At 35.1% G+C, this 22,957-nt stretch overlaps 1 protein-coding gene across 2 annotated transcripts in view; it reads left to right on the forward strand.

Moving 5' to 3' along the window:
- The window catches only part of LOC128230606 (uncharacterized), a 40,379-nt gene extending 28,915 nt beyond the window's left edge, over positions 1-11,464 (forward strand). Inside the window, exons 4-7 of one of the 2 annotated variants that reach the window (XM_052943026.1) lie at positions 478-596; positions 793-971; positions 2,617-2,689; positions 10,420-10,587. In XM_052943026.1, coding sequence (XP_052798986.1) covers positions 478-596; positions 793-971; positions 2,617-2,689; positions 10,420-10,440 — 392 coding nt within the window. In that variant the 3' untranslated portion in view covers positions 10,441-10,587. Of the gene's footprint in view, positions 1-477; positions 597-792; positions 972-2,616; positions 2,690-10,419 lie in introns of both variants that reach the window. The other variant, XM_052943024.1, reaches the window with a different exon arrangement.
- The last annotated feature ends 11,493 nt before the right edge of the window (positions 11,465-22,957 follow it).

Raw genomic sequence — 22,957 nt, forward strand, 5'->3', positions numbered from 1 at the left:
AACTTTGTTAGCATCCAATGACTTCCATGGCAACAGTCGACTTCAACATCCTTTGTCCTTGGGAACAACTAGCTGACAACTTCTTGACTTCCCTTTAGAAATACTATTGATTTCCTTTTATCAATCATCGAATTGCTCCGCAACTTCTCACTTAGAAAGCAGCAATTTTCTTAATACCCACAGATTTGTTGGGTTTTTTAATCAGGTGAGAATTTTAGGGCCATTTTGGCCTCCTTGTTACTATTTTTGCTTATTAAATAGTTATTTTACAATGAAAATAAGATGTTTATTTTGAGTGTTGAGTCTAAAACTCAAACTCAAAATGTAAGTGAATATGGACCCTGAATGTTAAATTAAAAATCCAATTTAAAAAAAAAATCTTTTGTATGGAAAATGCTTTCAAATTCTTGTAAACAAGAATGATGTGTGCTGAATATGGGGAAACTCAAAAACAATTGTTAATTATTGTATTGTTAGGTAACAGAAGTCACCCAAGTTCAGTTCACCCGACATTTAAAAAGGGAGACCCGAGACTGAAATACATTGTAAAGGAACTGGACCCAAGAATACACTTCGCTCTGGTCTGTGGGGCTAAGGTAAGCAAACAGAATTTCTTTTTCCTGATAAAAAAATATAGTTTATGGGTTTTTTTTTAGTGTTTAAACGTAAAGTATGTATGCCAAAATGGATTGAATAAATGCTGTCATCTTTAATTCTTTTAAAGATTAATATTCATAACAAGTCATTGAGGTGTGTTCTCAAGTATTATTCAGTCCCTCTTAATTGTTCCAGTCCTGCCCTGCAATCAACGTTTACACAGCAATGAACCTTGACAGAGCGCTTGACGCTGCTACACAGGCTTTCTGTGCGCAAGAAGTGTCCATGTTTACCGAGGTTGATGAGATCTGGTTGTCTCGAATTTTCCAGTGGTACTCACAGGACTTTGGAAATACAGACATAGATGTGATAAAGTATGGAAAAACATGTTATTTTTTCTAAAGTAAAGAAAATTATGTCTTTTATTGATGAGTTTGGTTTTTGAACTAGCAAAAGACAAGGAAGATATGGGGTTTTTGTAATGAATAATTTTGTAGCAAACGTATGTAATGTCATCAATATTTAAATTTATAATCCCCTCCCAATTAATCCCCGCCACAGAGTGGGGAGGGGATTATAGGAATGAACTTTGTCCGTCCGTCCGTCCGTCCGTCCGTCCGTCCGTCTGGCTGTAACATTTTGTGTCCAGGCTTTAACTTACTTATGCATGGATGGATTACCATATTACTTGGTACAAATGTTGTCCTCATTGAGACGATGTGCAGTGACCTTGACCCGGGTCCATACCTCAAAGGTCAAGGTCACACAAAACATTTAAAGGTCAGAGTACACATGCTCGTGTCCGCGCTATAACTTACTTATACATTGATGGATTACCATATTACTTGGTACAAATGTTTTTCTCATTTAGACAATGTGCAGTGACCTTGACCCGGGTCCATACCTCAAAGGTCAAAGTCACACAAGACATTTAAAGGTCAGAGTACACATGCTCGTGTCCGCGCTATAACTCACTTATGCATTGATAGATTACCATATTACTGGGTACAAATTTTGTCCTTATTCAGACAATGTGCAGTGACTTTGACCCGTGTTCATACCTCAAAGGTCAAGGTCACACCAAGCATTTAAAGGTCAGAGTACACATGTCCGCGCTATAACTTAATTATGCATTAATGGATTACCATATTACTGGGTACAAATTTTGTCCTTATTCAGACAATGTGCAGTGACTTTGACCCGTGTTCATACTTCAAAGGTCAAGGTCACAAGAAGCATTTAAAGGTCAGAGTACACATGTCCGCGCTATAACTTAATTATGAATTAATGGATTACCATATTACTTGGTACAAATGTTGTCCTCATTGAGACGATGTGCAATGACCTTGACCCGGGTCCATACCTCAAAGGTCAAGGTCACACGATACATTTAAAGGTCAGAACTGGATTTATTGACCTTATACATTTCATGTACTTTTAGCAACAATAACTGAATTGATCCAAGAACTTGAAGCAATTGCAATTTGTGCCAGTAACCCATCATGAAGTTTCGGGTCCATATTATGACAATGCTAAACAGAGGATAAGATATAAATGTTAATTGAAAGTGTTGAACAAGTTGCACAGATTGACTCATTTTCCTTACTATTTTTAGCCAAAATAACATTAACATTGATCTTACCTACACTACACACAATATGAAAAACTTTAACAGATATCCTTTTATAGTATGTTCAAATATCCAAGAACATTTAGGTTACCAATCAAACAACTTGTATTTCCTGTATTCCCACTCTTGACCATTGGTTGTGTACAATTTTGGTCAGATTCAACGTATCAGTCAGGTTATGAGAAAAACAAAATATACTAAAAAACAACGGCAGGGGATATAGCCGTCCTGTGGACTGCCTTGTTTTAATTCATATTTGTTTTGAAAGAAATTATTACCAATTGATTGATGTTTAATCATTGATGTTATCTTTAATGTCCTCAAGACCAATGGTGCTGCATACTAATATATTGTTGTGTCTAAATTTCCTGTATTTTTTGTATTTTTAGCTCGGTTATTCAAAGAATAAAGAGGCTTTACTACTCGCCCCAGCTTCGGCGTCCGGTTAAAGATTTAGGGCAGGTTGGCATTTTCACTTATAACTACATTACCCCTCATACAATTCACTTACTACATCACACAGACGTTCAGGACCATCACACTAAAAGGTTACGTATTTCCATATTATCCTATAAACAATTTATGGCCCTGATTGACTTAGGCACTTAAGTTAAAAGTTTTAGGGCAAATTGTATCAGGTTAAAGTTTTAGGGCAAAAATTTCTTCTATACCCTTCATTTAATTGACTGAACACCTAGTTTTTACGGCCATCACACAATTAAGTTACATTACTCCATATTTACTCTTAATACAAATTATGGTCCTTGATTGAGTTAGTCTGTCGTCCGGCGTCTGTCGTCTTCTTCTCCTAAACCACTTGGACAATCTTAATGAAACTTTACAGGAATGATCCTTTGTTGGTGCTCTTAATCTTGCTATATGGTCTCCAAATCCTCAGTTTACAGCAGTCATATATTTTATTGAATCGTGTGCTGTCTGTCCTTCCTGTGTCTTACACTTTTGCTTGTGAAAATCAAATTATGCCTCTGGGGTCAAAACTTGCTATGCCATGAGGTTCCTGTGGACTAAATCGACCATTATAATTTACAACATTTACCTTATCTTTTATGTGGTTAGTGAATACACCTTATATAAACAAGACTTTAACTCCCGTGCACAGTTGGGAAGCCATGTTGTGCTGGATGGAAATTGAGACATTGTAAATGTAGGTTGTTCAGAGTGTAGTTTTATTAAATCCTCATGCTTTATTGCAGTTATATATTTTATTGGATGGTGCGCTGTCCGTTGTTCCTATATCTTTCACTATTGCTTGTGAAAATCAAATTATGCCTCTGTGTTCAAAATTCGATATGCCATTCCCTATGCTATGCAAATTTGCTATGCTGTGGACCTATCGAAAATCTTGTCATCTGACACCGCTAGGCCTAGACCTTTAGTAATTTGTTACAAGCATCATATAGTGGTCCTCTATAAAGATTGTGCAAATTACGCCCCTTGGTCAAATTTGGTCCCACCCTTTTTGACTTACTGTTTAATTTTTGAAAGTACAGCGAAGAAATTTGACCATGTTCACAATTCTGTAAACAAAAAACAATGTTGTGGTTGGATGATCTTAACTATGACCTATTAGCCTACTTTCTTATTTTTGTAGCTACAGCAATGAAATGTGTACCATGTGTAGAGTTTTGAAAACAAATATTAATATTGTCCTGGGATGACCTTGACCGTGACTTTTTGACCTATTGTCTTTTTTTAAGGTGCAGCAATAACATTTTAACCATGTGTACAGTTTTGAAAACAAATATCAATGCTGTGCTTGGATTACCTTTATTGTACCTTTTTTATCTTTCTTATAACTTTTTGAAGCTACAGTTTTGCAATTTTGATCATATGTACAGCTTTGAGAACAAATATCAAGCTATATTGTTTACAAAGGTTAAACACTTTTTCTCAGGTGAGCGATTTAGGGCCATCATGGTCCTCTTGTTTCTTTTTGTATTGTGTTTGACAATTTTTAACAAGGTGAAACATAGTTATTAGAATGATGTACACCTTTGTGGCCAGCATGAGGCATCAAGCTCACCTATAGTTAGAAACATTTTTCTTAGGTTTGATAATTGTTGACCAACCTTATTATATAGGAAGAGTTTATGGATACCTTTCATGGGATTGCCTTTGGGCCCCTAAGGTCAAGGTTACTGTTACTAAAAAAAGAAAAGTGGTTGGTACTGAATAACTTTAGTTAGGGTTGACATATGTAACAAAACTGGGTATATTGGAATAGTTTATAGAGACCTTTCCTTTAAACTTATACTTAGTCACTCTTGTTGGCAACGATGTTTGCAAGAGTGTTGTGTTTTGTTGTGAGGGAAACCTGACTACTCAGAGAAAGCCCACTTTTCCCACTTAGTGACCGCTTACCCAACTCACATGCTCCCAGGTCAGGAATCAAACCAGGGTCGCCTTGGTGGGAAGAGAGTGCGCTAACCACTGCACTAACCAGACAACCTGCAATAGAGACCTTTCATGGGATAGCATTTAGGGCCCCTAGGGTCAAGGTTACTGTGACTTATAATAGAAAAAACGGTTGGTACTGAATATGTAGGAAGTGATTATGGGGTTGCATTTGGGGCCCCCTAGGCCAGAGTTTTTTTATTTTTCGTTTTACGGGAATTTTTACAAAAAAAGCACCAGGAGGAGGGAATAAAAATAAGAAAAAGATGACGAAAAATGAGCGTCGAGAAAAAAGAATAAAAATAAGATGGATTTTTTTGAATTTTTTTATACAATGCATGTTTTGAAGTTGAGCACACTTGTTTTGTACTCCAGTATATGCCTGTTGTATAATAGTGTTGCGCCACAGCTGTTAGAGGGCATCATTTTAAAAATTACAACTTCTTCAAATATATTTGTAGTGTCCATACTTTCAGAAAGTCCAAAATTTCTTAAGTTAAATACTATCTAAGTTATGTATTTCTTAACAAGAATAAATGCCAAAATGTTCCAAGTTCGTAGAAAATAAAATGACAGCCGCAGCGTAAATGTTATTCATTTTAAATCTTTGTAATATTATCAAACATTTCGCCAAAAAGTTATTCAAATAATTAGAGAAAACTAAAAATGCGGCTTGTCTCAAAGAAAACCTAAACAAAAATGCCATTTCCCAGCAATTTCCATGGATTTGGCCATAAACTGGCTGAAAATTGGACGGGTCGAAAACAGCCAACTTTCGACCTGGTTTTATGTCTGATATACAAGAAACAAACAAGGTATCATATGTAACTCAAACTTACCAGATTTCACGGTCGAGTCCAGTTTTTTTAGCTCCACTGGCCGAAGGCCATGGAGCTTATGTCGTCACAGATTGTCCGTCGTGAGTTCGTGCGTGCGTGCGTGCTTTTACTTTAAACGACATCTCCTCTGAAACTGATAAGCGGATTTTGACAAAACTTCACAGGAATGTTCTTTTGGTGGTCCTTTACCAAAATTGCTCAAATGGTTCCGGTCCATTGCACAATATGGCCGCCAGAGCTAAAAATAGCAAAATCTTTAAACGACATCTCCTCTGAAACGGTTCGGCAGATTTTGATGAAACTTGACAGTAATGTTCCTTGGGTGGTCCTTTATTAAAATTGCTCAAATGGTTCTGGTCCATTGCACAATATGGCCGCCACAGCTAAAAATAGCAAAATCTTTAAACGACATCTCCTCTGAAACGGATAGGCAGATTTTGATGAAACTTGACAGAATTGTTCCTTGGGTGGTCCTTAACCAAAATTGCTCAAATGGTTCCGGTCCGCTGCACAACATGGCTGCCAGGGCAAAAAAATAGAAAAACCTTTAAAGAACATCTTCTCAGAAACCGATGATCAGATTTTGATGAAACTTAACAGAAATGTTCCTTGGATGGTCCTTTATCAAATTTGCTTCAATGGTTTCCGTCCACTGCACAAGATGGCCCCCAGAGGTAAAAATAGAAAAACCTTTAAACGACTTCTCCTCAGAAACCGATGATCGTATTGCAATGAAACTTGACAGAAATGTTACTTGGGTAGTCCTTAACCAAAATAGCCCAAACAGTTCTGGTCTGCTGCACAACATGGGCACCAGAGCTAAGAATAGAAAAAAACGTTAAACTACATCTTCTCAGAAACCGATTATCAGATTTTGATGAAACTTTACATAAATGTTCATCGGGATGCCCTTTAACCAAAATTGCCCAAATGGTTCCGGTCCGCTGCACAACATGGCTGCGAGAGTTAAAAATAGAAAAACCTTTAAGGACTTCTCGTCCGCAGTCTTCACGAAAAACATTTTAACCTACTAGCCAGTTGGACTAGCATAATGGCATATTTTACTAGTCCGAATGACAATCTAGTAGTCCGACTATTTTGCCACATTATAAAACTGTATGCTTGAGGTAAATACCTATTTCAATTGAGCAGCTTGCAGTTTGAGTAAACATTTCTTTATTATGATGCTCATGCAGTGATAGGGAGTGACATCCTTCTGTTGGGAATAGTGCTCCTTGTTTTTCAGAACCTATGGGTACTATGTAAAAACAAAAGGCATCTTGCTTGAATAGACTGTAATAATATCAACATGGTTAGAAAAGAAATGCCATGCTTTAATAGCTTTGATTACATTTTACTACTGAATTACCTCCCTTTAATAGAAAAAAAAATAATGTCTTAATTTTTCACGTATAGCATCTTTAAATAATTTTTAAACAATAATAATTTATGAGTAAACATATAAGCATAAAGTTCTCACAAAAAGATCAATTTAAAAACCTTACATTTATACATAGGAAAGTATATATAGACTGAACATTAATTGTTTGGTGCTCCTTTACTCAAATTGCCCAAATCATTTCGGTCCACTGCACAACATGGCAGCCAGAGCTATTAAAGTAAAAAAATTTTTTAAATAACTTCTCCTCAAAAATTGATGATTGTATTTCTATGAAACTTGACGAAAATGTTCGTTAGGTGGTCTTTGCTTGAACCTTTTGGCCAGTGGAGCACAGGCACTGATGTGCCTCTTGTTTAAGTTTCTTAATCAACATACAAACAATCCATTTTAAAATAGGTGACATGAAAAGTGGAGTCAATGCCCTTTAAAATGGTATGCAATATGTTGGTATAACTTTATTGTCTTTTAGACAAACAAGCCAAATCCAATGTCACATTCTCGTCTTTTTCTGTAGTCAGAAACTGTACAGCAAATTCCAATTTTCAGTGTGTCCCCGTTTTAACAGGTTTATGCTTCGATATAAAGAAAATACAAGTCCGTTCCGATGTCAGAAAAAAAGCCACTATTTTATTAGGCCTAAAAAAAAAAATTGTTTGGTTAGGGTTACATCCTTTTCAAAAATAGGTAGGTAGGCTTTTTTTTTTTTTTTTTTTTTTTTTATTAGGCTTAATTTATATAAGAATGTCATTTTCATCATTGGAGAATGGTGTTAAAGTTATCTTCTATATAAGCATTTAAGGTTTTAAACTTCATATTGAAAGACAAAAAAATAAAAAGCAAAAAAAAAATTTTTTTTTTTTTTTTTTTTTTACTTTTTTTTTTCAAACTGACTATAAAAACGGTAGGGTCGGCGCCTATTCCGTAGGTAGGGTCGGGTAACCCGAACCAAATGTATTTTCTTTTTAGGCCTTAACAACAGTATCAGTCTTCAAACTAAATCCATTTTAAAATTACGTAAACGGCAGCCATATTCCTTAGATGATGATATTAAGCAAGTTTTAAGTTTTATTTTCATCATGGCATATAATATGCATGTGATATCACAAAACAATGAAACATATTTCAGTTAACTTTATAAGCAATAATCGCCGGCATCCGCCATCTTGGAAACGTAGTCATTCTAAAATGCCGTCCAGGCTTCTTTTTTTTTTTTATGATGGTTAGCTGGTCCAGGCTAACCATCATTAAAAAAAAGAAGCCTGGACGGCATTTTAGAATGACTACTTGAAAACGGTGCGCGATAATTATTTGTTATAGCGTTAACTTAGGTTAAATAACACTACATTTTATTTTCTATCGGAGATCGAAGAAACGGGCGGCGGAAAAAATAAAAATTAAGTTAGGAATTTTAATCTTTTTCTTTTTTGGGTTTTGTAATATTTAGGTACGGCGCTCCCGTAAAACGAAATATAAAAAAATTCTGGCCCTAGGGTGAAGGTAAAGTTCACTGTTAATACAAATGGAAAAAAGTAGTTACAACTGAATCTGACAACGAAGGCTGAAATTTTCTGTCAATCATTGAAAACCTGGTTTTGTCACATAGTGATGTTTCTTTTTATGCCTCCGAAGGTGGGCATATTAAAATTGCACCTTCAGTCCGTTCGTGTGCTGGCTCAATAACTCGTGTCCAGGCTGTAACTCTCTTGTATGGATAGATTTTAAAATGACTTCCCACGTGTGTTCGACGTACCAAGACGACGTGTCGCGTGCAAGACCCGTGGTCCCTTCTGCTAAGGTCAAGGTCACACTTAGGTGTTTTACAAAGAATGCTGCATAGAGTATAGGTTGTCGTGTCCAGGCCGTAATTTTCTCTTGTATGGACAGATTTTAAAATGACTTGCCATACGTGTTTGACATACTAAGACGACTTGTCGCGTGCAAGACCCGTGTCCCTACCTCTAAGGTCAAGGTCACACTTAGGTGTCTATTCACAAAGGAATGCTGCATATAAGGACAAAGAGTATAGGTTGTCGTGTCCCTACTGTAACTTTCTCTTGTTTGGACAGGTTTTAAAATGACTTGCCACATGTGTTTGACATACCAAGACAACTTGTTGCATGCAAGACCTGTGTCCCTCCAGATAAGGTCAAGGTCACACTTAGGTATTTACTCACAATAGAATGCTGCATATAAGGACATAGATTATAGGTTGTCGTGTCCGGGCTGTAACTTTCTCTTGTATGGACAGATTTTAAAATGACTTGCCACATGTGTTTGACATACCAAGACAACTTGTTGCATGCAAGACCTGTGTCTCTCCAGATAAGGTCAAGGTCACACTTAGGTATTTACTCACAATAGAATGCTGCATATAAGGACATAGATTATAGGTTGTCGTGTCCGGGCTGTTATTTCCTCTTGTATGGACAGATTTTTAAATGACTTGCCACATGTGTTTGGCATACCAAGACGACGTGTCGCGTGCAAGACCCGTGTCCCTATCTCTAAGGTCAATGACACACTTAGTGTTTATTCACAATGGAATGCTGCATATAAGGACATAGAGTATAGGTTGTCGTGTCCCTGCAGTAGCTTTCTCTTGTATGGACAGATTTTAAAATGACTTGCCACATGTGTTTGACATATCAAGACGACGTGTTGCGTGCAAGACCCGTGTCCCTATCTCTAAGGTCAAGGTCGCACTTAATGTTCATTCACAATGGAATGCTGCATATAAGGACAAAGATTATAGGTTGTCGTGTCCGGGGTGTAACTTTCTCTTGTATGGACGGATTTAAAAATGACTTGCCACATGTGTTTGACGTACCAAGACGACATGTTGCGTGCAAGACCCGTGTCCCTACCTCTAAGTTCAAGGTCGAATTTAGTGTTTATTCACAATGGAATGCTGCATATAAGGACACAGAGTATAGGTTGTCGTGTCCGGAGTGTAACTTTCTCTTGTATGGACAGATTTTAAAATATCTTGCCACATGTGTTTGACATACCAAGACAATGTGTCGCGTGCAAGACCTGTGTCCCTACCTCTGTCTTTTCATGTACTGACCTTGTTCATAGGTCAATGTCACATTCGGGGGTATTCATCACATACTGTGACAGCTCTTGTTTACTTCTTAATTTGTCGTATAGCCGACAAACTGTCCTACGATAGCTCTTGTCTGTTACTTTACAAGTCTGTTTATTGAGAACAAAATATTGAGAACAAAATTGAAAGTATTTGTCAAAGCCTTGGCTCCATCTGCAGCAGTGTGTAACCAACTTCTTTAATGTTGGGCCTCAACATTTTTAAACATACATGTATTTACATTTTATACTTTTCATTGGCTAGCTGTACCATAACACGTTTTTCAACACCCTTGCTTATACAGTTGTTGGTTAATGACCTTTAATAAACTGACAAAAAACTGACAAACATTGTGATCTGCATGCATTGCGTTAGTCAAATTGTTTTGTATATTGACTGTCATTGGAAAGAACTAATGTTTTTATCATTACTGATTATCACTGAATTTCAGATGGACAATACCATACCTTGAGAAGGGCATTCAAGACCGTGCACATGTGCTTCTCTTCAAACTGGATAAGGTGGCACCTGTAGCTATTAAATACAATGAGTATGATTGGACCTTAAATCTTCCGAAGCCCAAGTATGACCCCACAGAAATACATCCTAATGACCTGATGGAAATAGAAAATGATAATGAGCAGATTCAGCAAGAGTAAAAGTGTGATGTTTTAATTGATGCCTAGTTAAATAATAGATTTAATTATAGTTTATGTAGTAATGTGGATTTTTTTTAATTTTGTAAGGTTTTATTTTTGCTAATATTTGTATAATATCATGATGCTAATTCAAATATTTGCCATAGTGTATATGAAAAACATTCCAAGTATTTATGTGGAAGCTCATTGTATAATATCATGTTGTGGCAGATACTTAAACCTTACAAACAATGGTCAAAACCGAGATATCATGAGAAAAAGGTCTTGCAAATTTAAGTAAAAATACATCTGATTATGGAATCCCTACTTACACAGAGTAAGTTCGATGAGGCCAGGTGCTATGTAGTGTAAATTAGATAAGCTGAAATAAGGCAGTGGAGACTTAAGGCTTTCAGGAAAGGTTTGGGCTCTAGTCTTCCAAAAGAAGTGTAGGGTGGCAGATTGAAAGACTGTAGATGCATATATCAGCCCCAACTATATTGTGTCAAAGACCTGCCTGAACTATTTAAGAAATATAACACACCACTGAAGGTCAAATGACATTATATACAGGTCGCATTAAAAATTGGCACCTGATTTGTTACGCTAAAACCTGGCTTTTCTGTAATGCAAAAAAAATGTGTCTACTGTATTGCATTTTAAAATCAATCTGTGCTTTTTTTGCATCAAAAATTTATCCCTACTGTATAGAATTAAAAATTGGCCTCGACCATGTTGTGTTAAAACCGGCCACTTGGAATGTTTATGATTTGTCTCAAATTCTATGTAGACCTGTTTATGTTGTATTGATTGTTTCATTGTATCCATGCTATAAAAAATATTAAATTAAGAAATTGAGTTAAAGTTAGGCCCCTGATATATTGTGATAAGTAAAAACAGCTTCAATATTGTGTCAAATGAAGGCCCCTTCTATGTTGTGTTAAGTAAAGGTCCCTGCTATATTGTGTTAAGTAAAGGTCCCTGTTATAAAGTTTTAAGTAAAGGATCCTGCTATATTGTGTGAAGTAAAGACCCCTTGTAATATTGTGTTAAGTACAGGCCCCTGCTATATTTTGTGAAGTAAAGGCCCCTGCTATATTGTGTTAAGTAAAGGCCCCTGGCTATAATGTGTTAAGTAAAGGCTCCTGCTATTTTGTATTAAGTAAAGAGTCCTGTTATAGTGTGTTACGTAATGCCATATTGTGTTAAGTAAAGGCTGCTGCTAATTTATGTTAAGTAAAGGCTCCTGCTATATTGTTTTAAATAAAGGCCCCTGGCTATATTGTGTTAGGTCAAGGCTCCTGCTAATTTGTGTTAAGTAAAGGCTCCTGCTATATTGTGTTAAGTAAAGGCCCCTGGCTATATTGTGTTAGGTAAAGGCTCCTGCTAATTTGTGTAAGTAAAGGCTCCTGCTATATTAAGCAAATGGCAGATTTCACAAAAAAGGCAATTATGTGGCCCATTTTCTTTCATTTATTGTTATTGCATGTCAACGTCATTTATACAGCAATTGCCTTTCCCAACCCAATAAGAACACCTTATAGAAGTGATTTGTATTAAAATAATGAAAATATTATGTTAAATAAGGTAAAAAAATGTAAAAATATGCCGATATTTAGGACAAAAAAGACAGAAAATCTTCCCGGTACCAATATACCACTTTTTTGAGGATGCTTTTCAGTAACATCTGGTAAGTATTTTTTTGTTGTCTGTTGAATAATGTTTGCAAGAAATGTTAATTAAAACAATAATATATCTAAAATGATTGCATTTCGTTCGTAATATACCTAAATTTTCGGTAATTGCGCATGGTGATAACGTTACGGTAATCTGTCCTCCAATTGTTGTGTAACATTAGCAGACATGATCCACTGCTTACTGTTTTAAGCCTAAACACACCTTTATTAAATCACTGAAAACAAAGACTACGTGTCGGATAAAAACAGTATTGCATGTAACAAGAAATTGGTCATTCCTGATCATAAAGTTTTTTAGGTCTAAAAATGTGTTAATGTTACGCAAAATCGATTCTGTCCCATTTTAGCATGACGATAGCACCTTTTCTATTCGTGAATAATTTACACCGACTGAGGGTTAACATCCGGGTAGCGATTACTTTTATATTGGACTGGTTCACAGTTGACATTGAAATGATAAAAATAGTGGTGAATACCGTTCATAAAAACTTAATCCAAGTTTGGCTCATTCTGTCCTTCGATGTAACGTTAACATTATGTCACGCTAGCATTAAGACAAGCGCTTAATAAAGCGAGAAAATCGTTGAAATTTGATGACTTTCCCAGAGTCAATTATTCGAACATAACAATGTCGTCTGTAAACTATCATTTGTAAGTATTCATTCATTAGGTACGTAGTTTATATTGAATTCATACCGCTTTTGTGTTTGATATCGTTATTTATTGGACAGAATTAAGAATGCAAACGTTATAAAATGGACAGAAGTATAGATGATAACGTGACAAATGGACATAACTGCAAATGTGACATTGGACAGAAACCTTCTTTTTTTTATAAAACATTTATGTTTTGTTTTTTGTGATCCATTGTATGCTTTTGATACAAGCTTAACTGTTTAATACTTAATATGAATTTGATTAAGTAAACTGAATGTTTATGTTATAATCGGGACTGAAATATGTTTGCTAATGTGACAAAAGGACTCTTCCCCTAATGTTACATAGGACAGAAGCAGAGTTTGACATCAACAAGAGAGAATGCTTGAGATGAAAGTCAATATTTGTATGCTCATTTTGTGATTCATTGTGTTTCTTATTTGACAAATCTTATTTTTGACACAAACTTGTGTTATATAGTGTATCTTTTACCTTATTTTAGTCGCCTGAATGCTAGTGTTACATTTTGGACAGAACAATGTGTGCTATTGCATGACAATAGGACATCTCCCTTGGTGTTACTTTTGGATTCCTGTTTGACCCCCCCCCCCCCCCCCTTAGAGTATATAAAAGTTGAAGAACATTGTTTCTGTGCTTCTAAAACTGTTCAACCTAGTGACTGTTTTTTATTCATTTTCAAACTGTCCCAGATTAAATTAACTGAATGCCTATATATATATGCAAATACTACAATAGTCTTTATGGAGAAGCAGCTTCGTGGCATCGGATGGCAAAAACACTGTAGGCAGGTTGTCACGGCCGCGTGGTGCTGCTGGATATGGGATACCCTTTTCTTCAGCCTGATTCAATATGAATTGCACGACGCGCTGGACATCATCAAAATTAAGTGCGTGCTTCGGACGCCGCCCTGTATTTCCATGTACTCGTGGTCCAGTGCCGGTGTCGTTCATGTGCTGGATAATATTATTTAGCGTTGTCCGCTTCACATCATATAATAACTGGAACGTTTGCCTGCACACAGCACTGCCATTAACGTGGAACTTTGTTCTGGCACGCACCCGCTTTTTGCCTCGTTTCGTTTTTACAGAATCATACTTCTCGGCACTAAGAACGCCCATAACAAATAGTTCCTTTTCTTCTTTTGATTTCTCCTTACTTTCGAGAACAATATTATAAGCCTCATCAAGTGTAAAGTTAGACTGACATTGTTTTTTGCATCCGCAGTCTTCCATGAAGCGTTTTGTGTTTAAATAGTCTTGGCAATCTGAATCATATGTACACTCGTTGCTGCTTTCACCACTCTCTGAATTTAGTGATAAAACCATTTCACGCATTCTTGTTTGTACAAGTGGCCCTGCCTCTGCGTTATCCGGCGGCTCACATAGATCTTGATCATCTTCTTCTAACTCCTGAGATCCATGTGGTGTTCTCCCAAAGTGCTCCGAAAGGATACTTTCAAGCTCCTGGAAAATATTAGTTTTAAACTCGTTCAATTGAGGTTTAATGCTATGAAATTATTATTGAACAAATTTGAATGCACAATTTATAAACTTCTATTCTATTTAGTAGAAAAAATATTTACTTATGCTTTTGTATCTCTTTCCATTTTTATAAAATTTTGTGCGAAAAAAAATCAAATAAGAATCTGCCGGGGTCGAACCCGCAGTGTATGGATTAGTAGTCAAACGCTCTCCTAATTGAGCTAGGCGGGCTTTGTGTTAATGGAAAAAATAGACTGATATATTAATATTTTCTCCTTTTGTCACATCGTTTTTTTTCACATGATCTTTTTTCATTTAATGTTTCTTATCCTTTTCTCCATCATTTATAATAACTATGTAATCCTTGTAAGTTCGATATAGTTGACTATAACTCATATTGGCTACATGTGACAAGTTTATGATCAACATTAAAACTTTTTAGAAAATCAAATACTAATTATAAAGCGGTTTTATTTAAATAATATTTACATATTGTATAATAACTACGGAATGCCACTTAAAACTTATTAATCGGTTTTATCTTCTTGCAGATGTTAAATCAATAGGCTTTTAATTGCCTTAAATCTAAAAAAAAACGCCTGATTAATATTTGTTATTAGTTTAACCTGTCTGGAATTTCACCAAAAATATAACTGATTGAAGCAGTATCACTTAAAAAAGATATATACGGAAAGAGAAAAGATTTACCTCTAATTCCTCCTCCATTTTGTCTCGGTTCTTCTTTCTTCTTTTGTTAACACTGGTTAACAACAAACACACAATGTGTGACACATAACCTTCAACACCGGATATCAGGTTAATACTCTGACGTCATTTCAACCAGGTTTTCCGATGACGCACTCGATGTCATTAAGGCAGGTTTTCTCATGACGCAATAAAAAAAATTAGTTAAAGGCCTAGTTTAGGTCCATTTTCATAATAAAACATTGAAAACTGCACAGCAGGTCTTATCAGATTGAATTTATGGCATTTACGTTCGAGTGTTTTGTTTTAGTTTGTAAGATTGTGAAGACAGCTCTGTGAATTTAATCTCTCAAATCTGCTCCCTTGGTAGAAAACATTACGTATTGTGTTAGTTTTGTGAGGCAATGAGAAAGTACCCCTGGTGGGGATCAAACCAAACCCACGACTTCTTGTGTTAGAGGCAGACATATATAACTTAGAACACTCTCATATCTCAACAGAAAGTATGTAATAATTTAATTTCTTTTTCAGAACCATACCCTTGAAGACAAGAAGATGATGTTTAAATCGTCTGAATTGTTTGACAGTTGCAATTTACTTACATTAAACATTATTTTATAAGAATTGTCTTTCGCTGTGTCGGGTTGGATTATATGCAAGGTTACTGCAGGTGGGGTGGTGATTGTTACAGGTTTTAAAGTTCTGGATGTTTGTTTGCCTTTTTTATGATAAGATCTTTTGATCAGTGTCCATGTCACTGTGTAGGCATATACAGTTCCGGGCAAAGGTTTCTGATCAATCTCTTCTTATGACACTGTGTATTTGTACACAACCTCTGTAAATTGATCTTAATCTTAAATGCACCAGTCAATTGTAACCACGCCCACCCACCCCCCAGGTCCAGGGAATAGCGGGGACTTTGACTTTTAATCAGCAAACCCCGGGTAAAATCCCCGCCCTGCGGGAACGAACTGTTGGTAAAACCCCGGCCAAATGCCCCACGCACCCCAGAGACTCTATATAAGTCAATATCTCCGCTAAATTTGACACTAAGACAAAACCACCGCACTCACACGGCCATGCGGGGCCACCTGGAAAGTAAAAACACGGCCCTTTTCCCCGGCTATCCCCAGTATACCCCCGGACCTGGGGGGCCGTGGTTACAATTGATTGGTGCATAATTGCCTAATTGTCTTATCAGATCTCCGATCTGAGTATCCTGCTGCGCAGTATGCGATATTTTAAGATAGAAATGGACCCTTAATGGCCCTGAGCCGATAAACCTACCGGTAAACACACGAAATTGGACCCTACTGTCAAACCAGTGTGATTAGAAGGAGATGCACAGCAGGGGATTATCATGCCAAATATTCCTTAAATTAGGCCTTAAAAGGGGGAGGATCACTTTTAAAAGGCTTAAACTAGGCCTTTAAGACACACAACAGTCTGATCTTTAGTTCTATTGTTGGTTTTTCGTATTGGAAGTTATTCTATCCAGATTGGTATATTTTTTTACGAGATTGTTTAATCAAACTGCTGCGGGAACAGTGTTTCCAGGATTCGTCATTCAGTCTGACACCATATAAACTTAGGTCAACAGTGTATTTATAAATCAACATGAACAAAACTAGTAGGAACTATATGAGAAGCAATAGAATTTTATTGTAACAACAGGTTATTAAAATCTCAAATGAGTAAAACATAACAACATTTAAACTAAATGAAGAGTCAAAGAAACTATTTTCAACTGTAGAAGCTCATAAAATGTGTACGTCTGTCACACTGCATCTTCGTCAATCTTGTATGATTATTATGATTTTTATATGATTATCAATTGACTGTGTTTATCAATCATTTATATAGTTTGTTTTATACTGTATCAAGCTCAAAGAGTCTGTGGTAGGTCTGTATTTTATTTTGTTGTGAAACATTCTGTCCAACTGCTAATGTGACATACTGCTAATGTTACTCATTCTGTCTTGTGGTAACACTAGCACATACTCGCAATTAGCAATTTGTAATATATGTGTTTAATATCAAAGGTAATGATAATTGCACCATACTAGAGACATTTATATCACCACAACAAAACATTTATGTTTATAGCTTATCTGATCTGATATAAAAAGAAAACCTATGTTTGCAGAAAATATTTTCTGTCTTGTTGTCCAATTTGGGTTTGTTTCAATAAATTTATTTGAGAAGAACAAAACAATCTTTAATTTTTGTCTGTACAATCTGTTTTATAGATAAATGAATCATTTAGTGCAAGACAAAATACTTCTTTGGATCAAAATATTTATAAAAAAACAAGTAAGTTTTTACCGGCAATATTGTAACACTAGCACAAATGGTATGGTGATACAAAATTCTTTTTTTTTTTTTTAAAAATGCATGAATAAATCATTGCAAATGTTCTAAAATATGATAGATAAGAAATTGCTGTAAAAGATTATGTTAAAATCACAAATCTGCAATAAATTTTAAAAATCAATATTCGCCGGGAACTTTTTGGTCACCAAAACGTGAAATCTGCCAAATGCATGCCTTCATTAAATTAGGGTCTGTTGAAGCCAATGTTTATTTAAAATGCAAATACAATACAAACTATACCCACGATTCAAGTGACAGAATGAAAATATAACTTAAATATGATATTATATGATTGCTCTTTTGAAAATGCCTGCTCTTTTGAAAATGCCTCCCAGAACTTCTATCAACAGATTGCAGATATCTACAAAATTTGTGCTCTAGTTATAAAAGTGAAAACAAATCTGCATGGTGCTGTGGCATCATACCATTGAAGATAAACACTGATATCTTCAAAATGTGTTTACTAGTTTGTTTTTATTATAAAAGTGAAAATAATTCTGCATGGTGCTGAAGAAAAAAAACTAATGTCCTAAACTTCGAACCTGCAGCATTAATAAGCGTCATGATGTCTAGAATAGTTGAACAATTGACCGAAATGACAGCTGTTTTTTTCATTTCCTTTGAGGCAGTTTTAAGACCATTCAAAGTATGAATGGTCTTCAGTTTTAGTTTTTCAGTCTTAGGTTCAGTTTTAATTATATTCAGATGATGGCTGGTATTTGCTGATAAACATGTACCCTCTTCTCAGCAGGGAATAAATGACATAGTTTTAATGACCAATATTGGAGTTGTGACCTTGACCTCCATATCCAAAGGGGTCATCTACTGGTCACCCCCAGCCTAAATGCCAGCCTTTGTCGAGTTGTCACATAGGCAAGCATTTTATCACTGCGCCATGAATTAATATGTCAAAGTTATTTCATATTGGCCTAACAAGGTCAGATCTGGAGTTGGGTCTTCATCGCTGGACACCACCTCCAAATCCAAAGGGGTCATCTACTGGTCACCCCCAGCCTAAAATACCAGCCTTTGTCGAGTGTAGCACCTGCAAAAAAAGATGACTGAACTCTGCATCAATATTCAATTATCTTTTATTGGATTTAGGAAATGTCTTTGTTTTTAAAAGGTTTACCATATATAAATTAATGCATTTTTTTTTCAATTTAAAGCTGTACTCTCACAGATACAACATTTTTACAACTTTTTATTTTTTTTGTCTTTGAAAGAGCAAATTTTTGCGTAAATATCTGCAAACCAATGATAAAAATTGCTGACAAAAGATTAGATCGCAGATTTGCATATTTCCTCTCAAAGATTAATGTTTTTTGGCTAAAATCTTTACCAACAGTTTAAGAAAAATGCATAAAACAAAGAAAAATGCATAAAACATTAATTTTTGAACTTATATATAAATATGCAATATAACTGGTTTCCATGGATTTTCGCAAAAATTGGCTCGTTCCAAGACATTTATAAAAAAGTTGTCAAAACATTCAATCTGTGAGAGTGCAGCTTTAATGTAAGAGTCTTTGACATTGATTGTTAAAACAAAAAAGGCATATGGTTTGTGTACATATTAACTAATATAAATTATAAATGTGTTTTATAATTAATAGCGAATAGAAAATATAATTATTAGTTTGTAAACAGCACTGTACTTTCAAACATAAACTAAAATGACCGTGTACTTTATCATCCTAAAATGTCCGTGTACTTTATCAATTTGATTTTAGTTGATTTTTACCTTTAAAATAACTGGATGATAAACAATACACGCTGAAAACTATAAAATTTGCTTAATTAATTTTCTTTAGTAACCTTTGTAAAATACCATGTAAGTTTAGGACCACAAACCATTTTTTGCCAATTGAAAAAGGCAGCCATTTGAACATTGAGAGAAATCAAAGATTATGTCAGTTATGTACTAAGAATGTTATTGGTGGTGAATTTCACTACTTACTTGAATGTAACCATTTTTCAATCATACGTTAAAAACTTATTGTTCCTTGTTCGTCACCCAAACTCTATTAAATTAGATGTGAACTTATGAACTGTAACAATAGACCTAAATTAATTAAGTTGCCATTGTTCTGTAAAATCATCCTACTTAAATTCAGATGACTCAATCTCCATACTCCGATTAATCAAAGATCTATTGATAATTACAATACCATTCCATTGTCTCTTATTACTTCATATTTCCACTGAGGTTGTTTAGTAAAGTTTCTTTTTTGTGTGTGACATGTTTTTTTCACTGTTTTATTTGATGTTAATTAATATGTGTTTCATTGTTTTGTTATGTCACATGCATATTATACGCCTTGATGAATAAAACTTGATAGACAACAGCTGTTGTAGCTGTTGCATTAAAATATTTGATGATAGACTCCTGAAAAATACTTATAATATAGTAATATTGCCATTCCTTTTATAACATAAAAAGTAAAATAAATAAAAAACAATTATCACGACAATCTGACGAAAATGATAATTGTGATGGCTCGAAGCAGGTCCGATCATAATTAAGGATAGACAACTAGGCCGACCGAAGGTACATCCAACTGATCTATATTTCCTAGTCCAAATATTTGTTCGTTGACGGATTTTTTTTACGATTTTTGATTTGGTAAATCCTTCACATACAAATTGTTTTGTACCAAAAGTGGGTAGTTGTTCCGATCGGGATTGGAAATCTAGATCATGTATTTAATGCTTGTTTGGTGCAAAAGAGCTTACATGGTAAAATATGAATATAAATCTTATTTATCCATTTCAAACATAAAATACTTCACTAAATACAATTTCAATATTTTTCAAACCCACCCAGTTTTTGCACAAACCCGTTTAGACGTTACTAGAATTATTTTGCATTTTGAACCTGAAACAACCTTATGACATATAAGAGCATATATGTGCTTCAATTGTCTAAAATAAATACATCTAATCAGGTTTGTGCAAAACAGGATGGGGGTTTAGCCCACCTCAGCGGTGGAGTCTTTTGACGATTTTATTACTGTGGCAGACTCTTGATGTCCACCAATCCAGCAAAAGGTAGCGAACGCTCCTTGCCCAGAGAATTTAAGAGGTCATCCGGTAATTTGTCAGTGACCTTGAACAGGTACCAGTAGATGACCGGTTTTGATTTTAGGGGTCACTGGGTCAAAAGTCAATGTCACAGTGACCATAAATATATAAATGTTGTCCGAATAATGACTGGACAAAGCCTGCACCCATATGGCCCTTAAACAACTTGACTTCGGGGTTGGGCCGGACCAGTAGATGGGCCCTATTGATTTGTCACAGAGACCTTGAATGCAAAAAGCTTGCCTATGTGACAACTCGACAAAGGCTGCACTCATGGCCTTCAAAACATGGCATTTAGGCTGGGGGTGACCAGTAGATGACCTCTTTGGATTTGGAGGTCAAGGTCACAAATCCAATATTGGTCATTAAAACTATGTCATTTATTCCCTGCTGCTAAGAGAGTACATGTTTTATCAACAAATACCACCCATCATCTGAATATGATTAAAACACAACCTACTACCATCATACTTTGATTGGTCTTAAAACTGCCTCAAAGGAAATGAAAAAAACAGCTGTCATTTCGGTCAATGCATATTTCATTCAATTGTCCAACTATTCTAGACATCATGGCGCTTATTAATGCAGTTTTGAAGTTTTAAGTTTTTTTCTTCAGCACCATGCAAAATTATTTTCATTTTTATAATAAAAACAAACTAGAAAACACATTTTGAAGATATCAGTGTTTATCTGCAATGGTATGATGCCACAGCACCATGCAGATTTGTTTTCACTTTTATATCAAAGAAAGAGTAACTAGAGCACAAATTTTGTAGATATCTGGAACAAGGGCAGTAATGTCAGGTGCGTCCATGCTTCCCAGTTCATTGTTTTGAGTGGAAAACGTCCTCGTTTCGGTGAGTATTACCACTGTTTTCTATATGTTTCAACGATAATTTTTAGATACGAACTTGTGCACCGAATGAAGAGCAATTGCTCGTTTACGAAGACGCTTGTTTTAGATCAAAATAATGTCTGTATTAAAATATCTCGTGAAAACAATGCACGTTCTTACTAGGCTTCCCGACTCACTCAATGCATATTTTGCTTCAAAAAAACTATTTAATACCGTTCTCTTGCGTACAAACCCCACCCGATGCTTTGTTCTAGGCAATAACAGTATTGCTATTGTTTTCCGAATTCAGACAGCCAATTTTGGAGTTAAATCGCCTCATTTACGAAAATGCTTGCTGGTTCATTCTGTACATTGTTCATCCCAAATCTAGAAGTGTATTTATTATTGTTTTTTATCATTGCTCATACACGTTGACAAATTGTTATATAATATGTATGTGTTGTGACGATGTACTATGTGCAAGTCAGTCTTGTCAAAACAAATAAAAAATAAAAGAATTATCGGATAAAGATCTCTGTTTTGCAGTTCTTGTATAACAATAAGATAAAGTGTTGTCTCTAAATAGCCATGGGCTATATAATCACAATTTCAAAAATTGGAGGGTAGAAATGGCTAGGGTGCGAAATGACTACATTAATTTATCAAGACACATTTTCATTGTATTAATTAAAAATGAAATCTATTCCACAATTATCACAAACAAACAATAATTATTAAATTAAAAGCTACTATACTCAAGATTTACAGTATTTTAAACGTTTATACAATTGTGAAGGTTGTTTTTTTATCAAACAAATCTATAGTTTTATTTTACAATAATTATTTGGCTGGTGGTTGATCGAAAGCGTTTTTTTTCTATTTATTAATCACTGATATAAGTTTAGTATAGAATGCAATTAGCATAATTCGTGTATATACGATTACTGAAAGATTTTCTAAAATGAAATGAAGCATTTTTTAACAATTATTGAATGAACTAATTGGTGTAAATATAAGTAATGAATTGCGGGATTGATGTCATTATCGGGGATATGAACGCAATTGGCATACATGCCATATTTTCTGGAGACCATTCAGGGGGATTTGTTCAAAAGGCTGAACATTCAGGGGGATTTTGGTTGTATTCAGGGGGATTTTTTTAGCAGGTCTAAGTTGGCGAAATTTTAAAGTATTTTTAGACGCAAGTATGAAAAAATGTATTCACATATAGTTTGTATATGTGAATACATTTTTTCATACTTGCGTTTGCTTTGAAAACCTCTTAACTTTTTCATCATACAGAATTATTTTATGTCATGGTTTATCATATTTTTATGATACACTGTCATGTCATACTGTAATGCACTTGCAGAACAAAATATGTCATTGGAAAAATATGTTTTCGAGACAATTAAATTAAATTTACCTTCCTCCAAAGTCTTTAAAAAAAAACTTATGCTTAATTCTATCAGCTTTGATGATTTCAGACAATAAGAGA

Source organism: Mya arenaria, chromosome 4 (genome assembly GCF_026914265.1).
Source record: "Mya arenaria isolate MELC-2E11 chromosome 4, ASM2691426v1".
NCBI lineage: Eukaryota > Metazoa > Mollusca > Bivalvia > Myida > Myidae > Mya > Mya arenaria.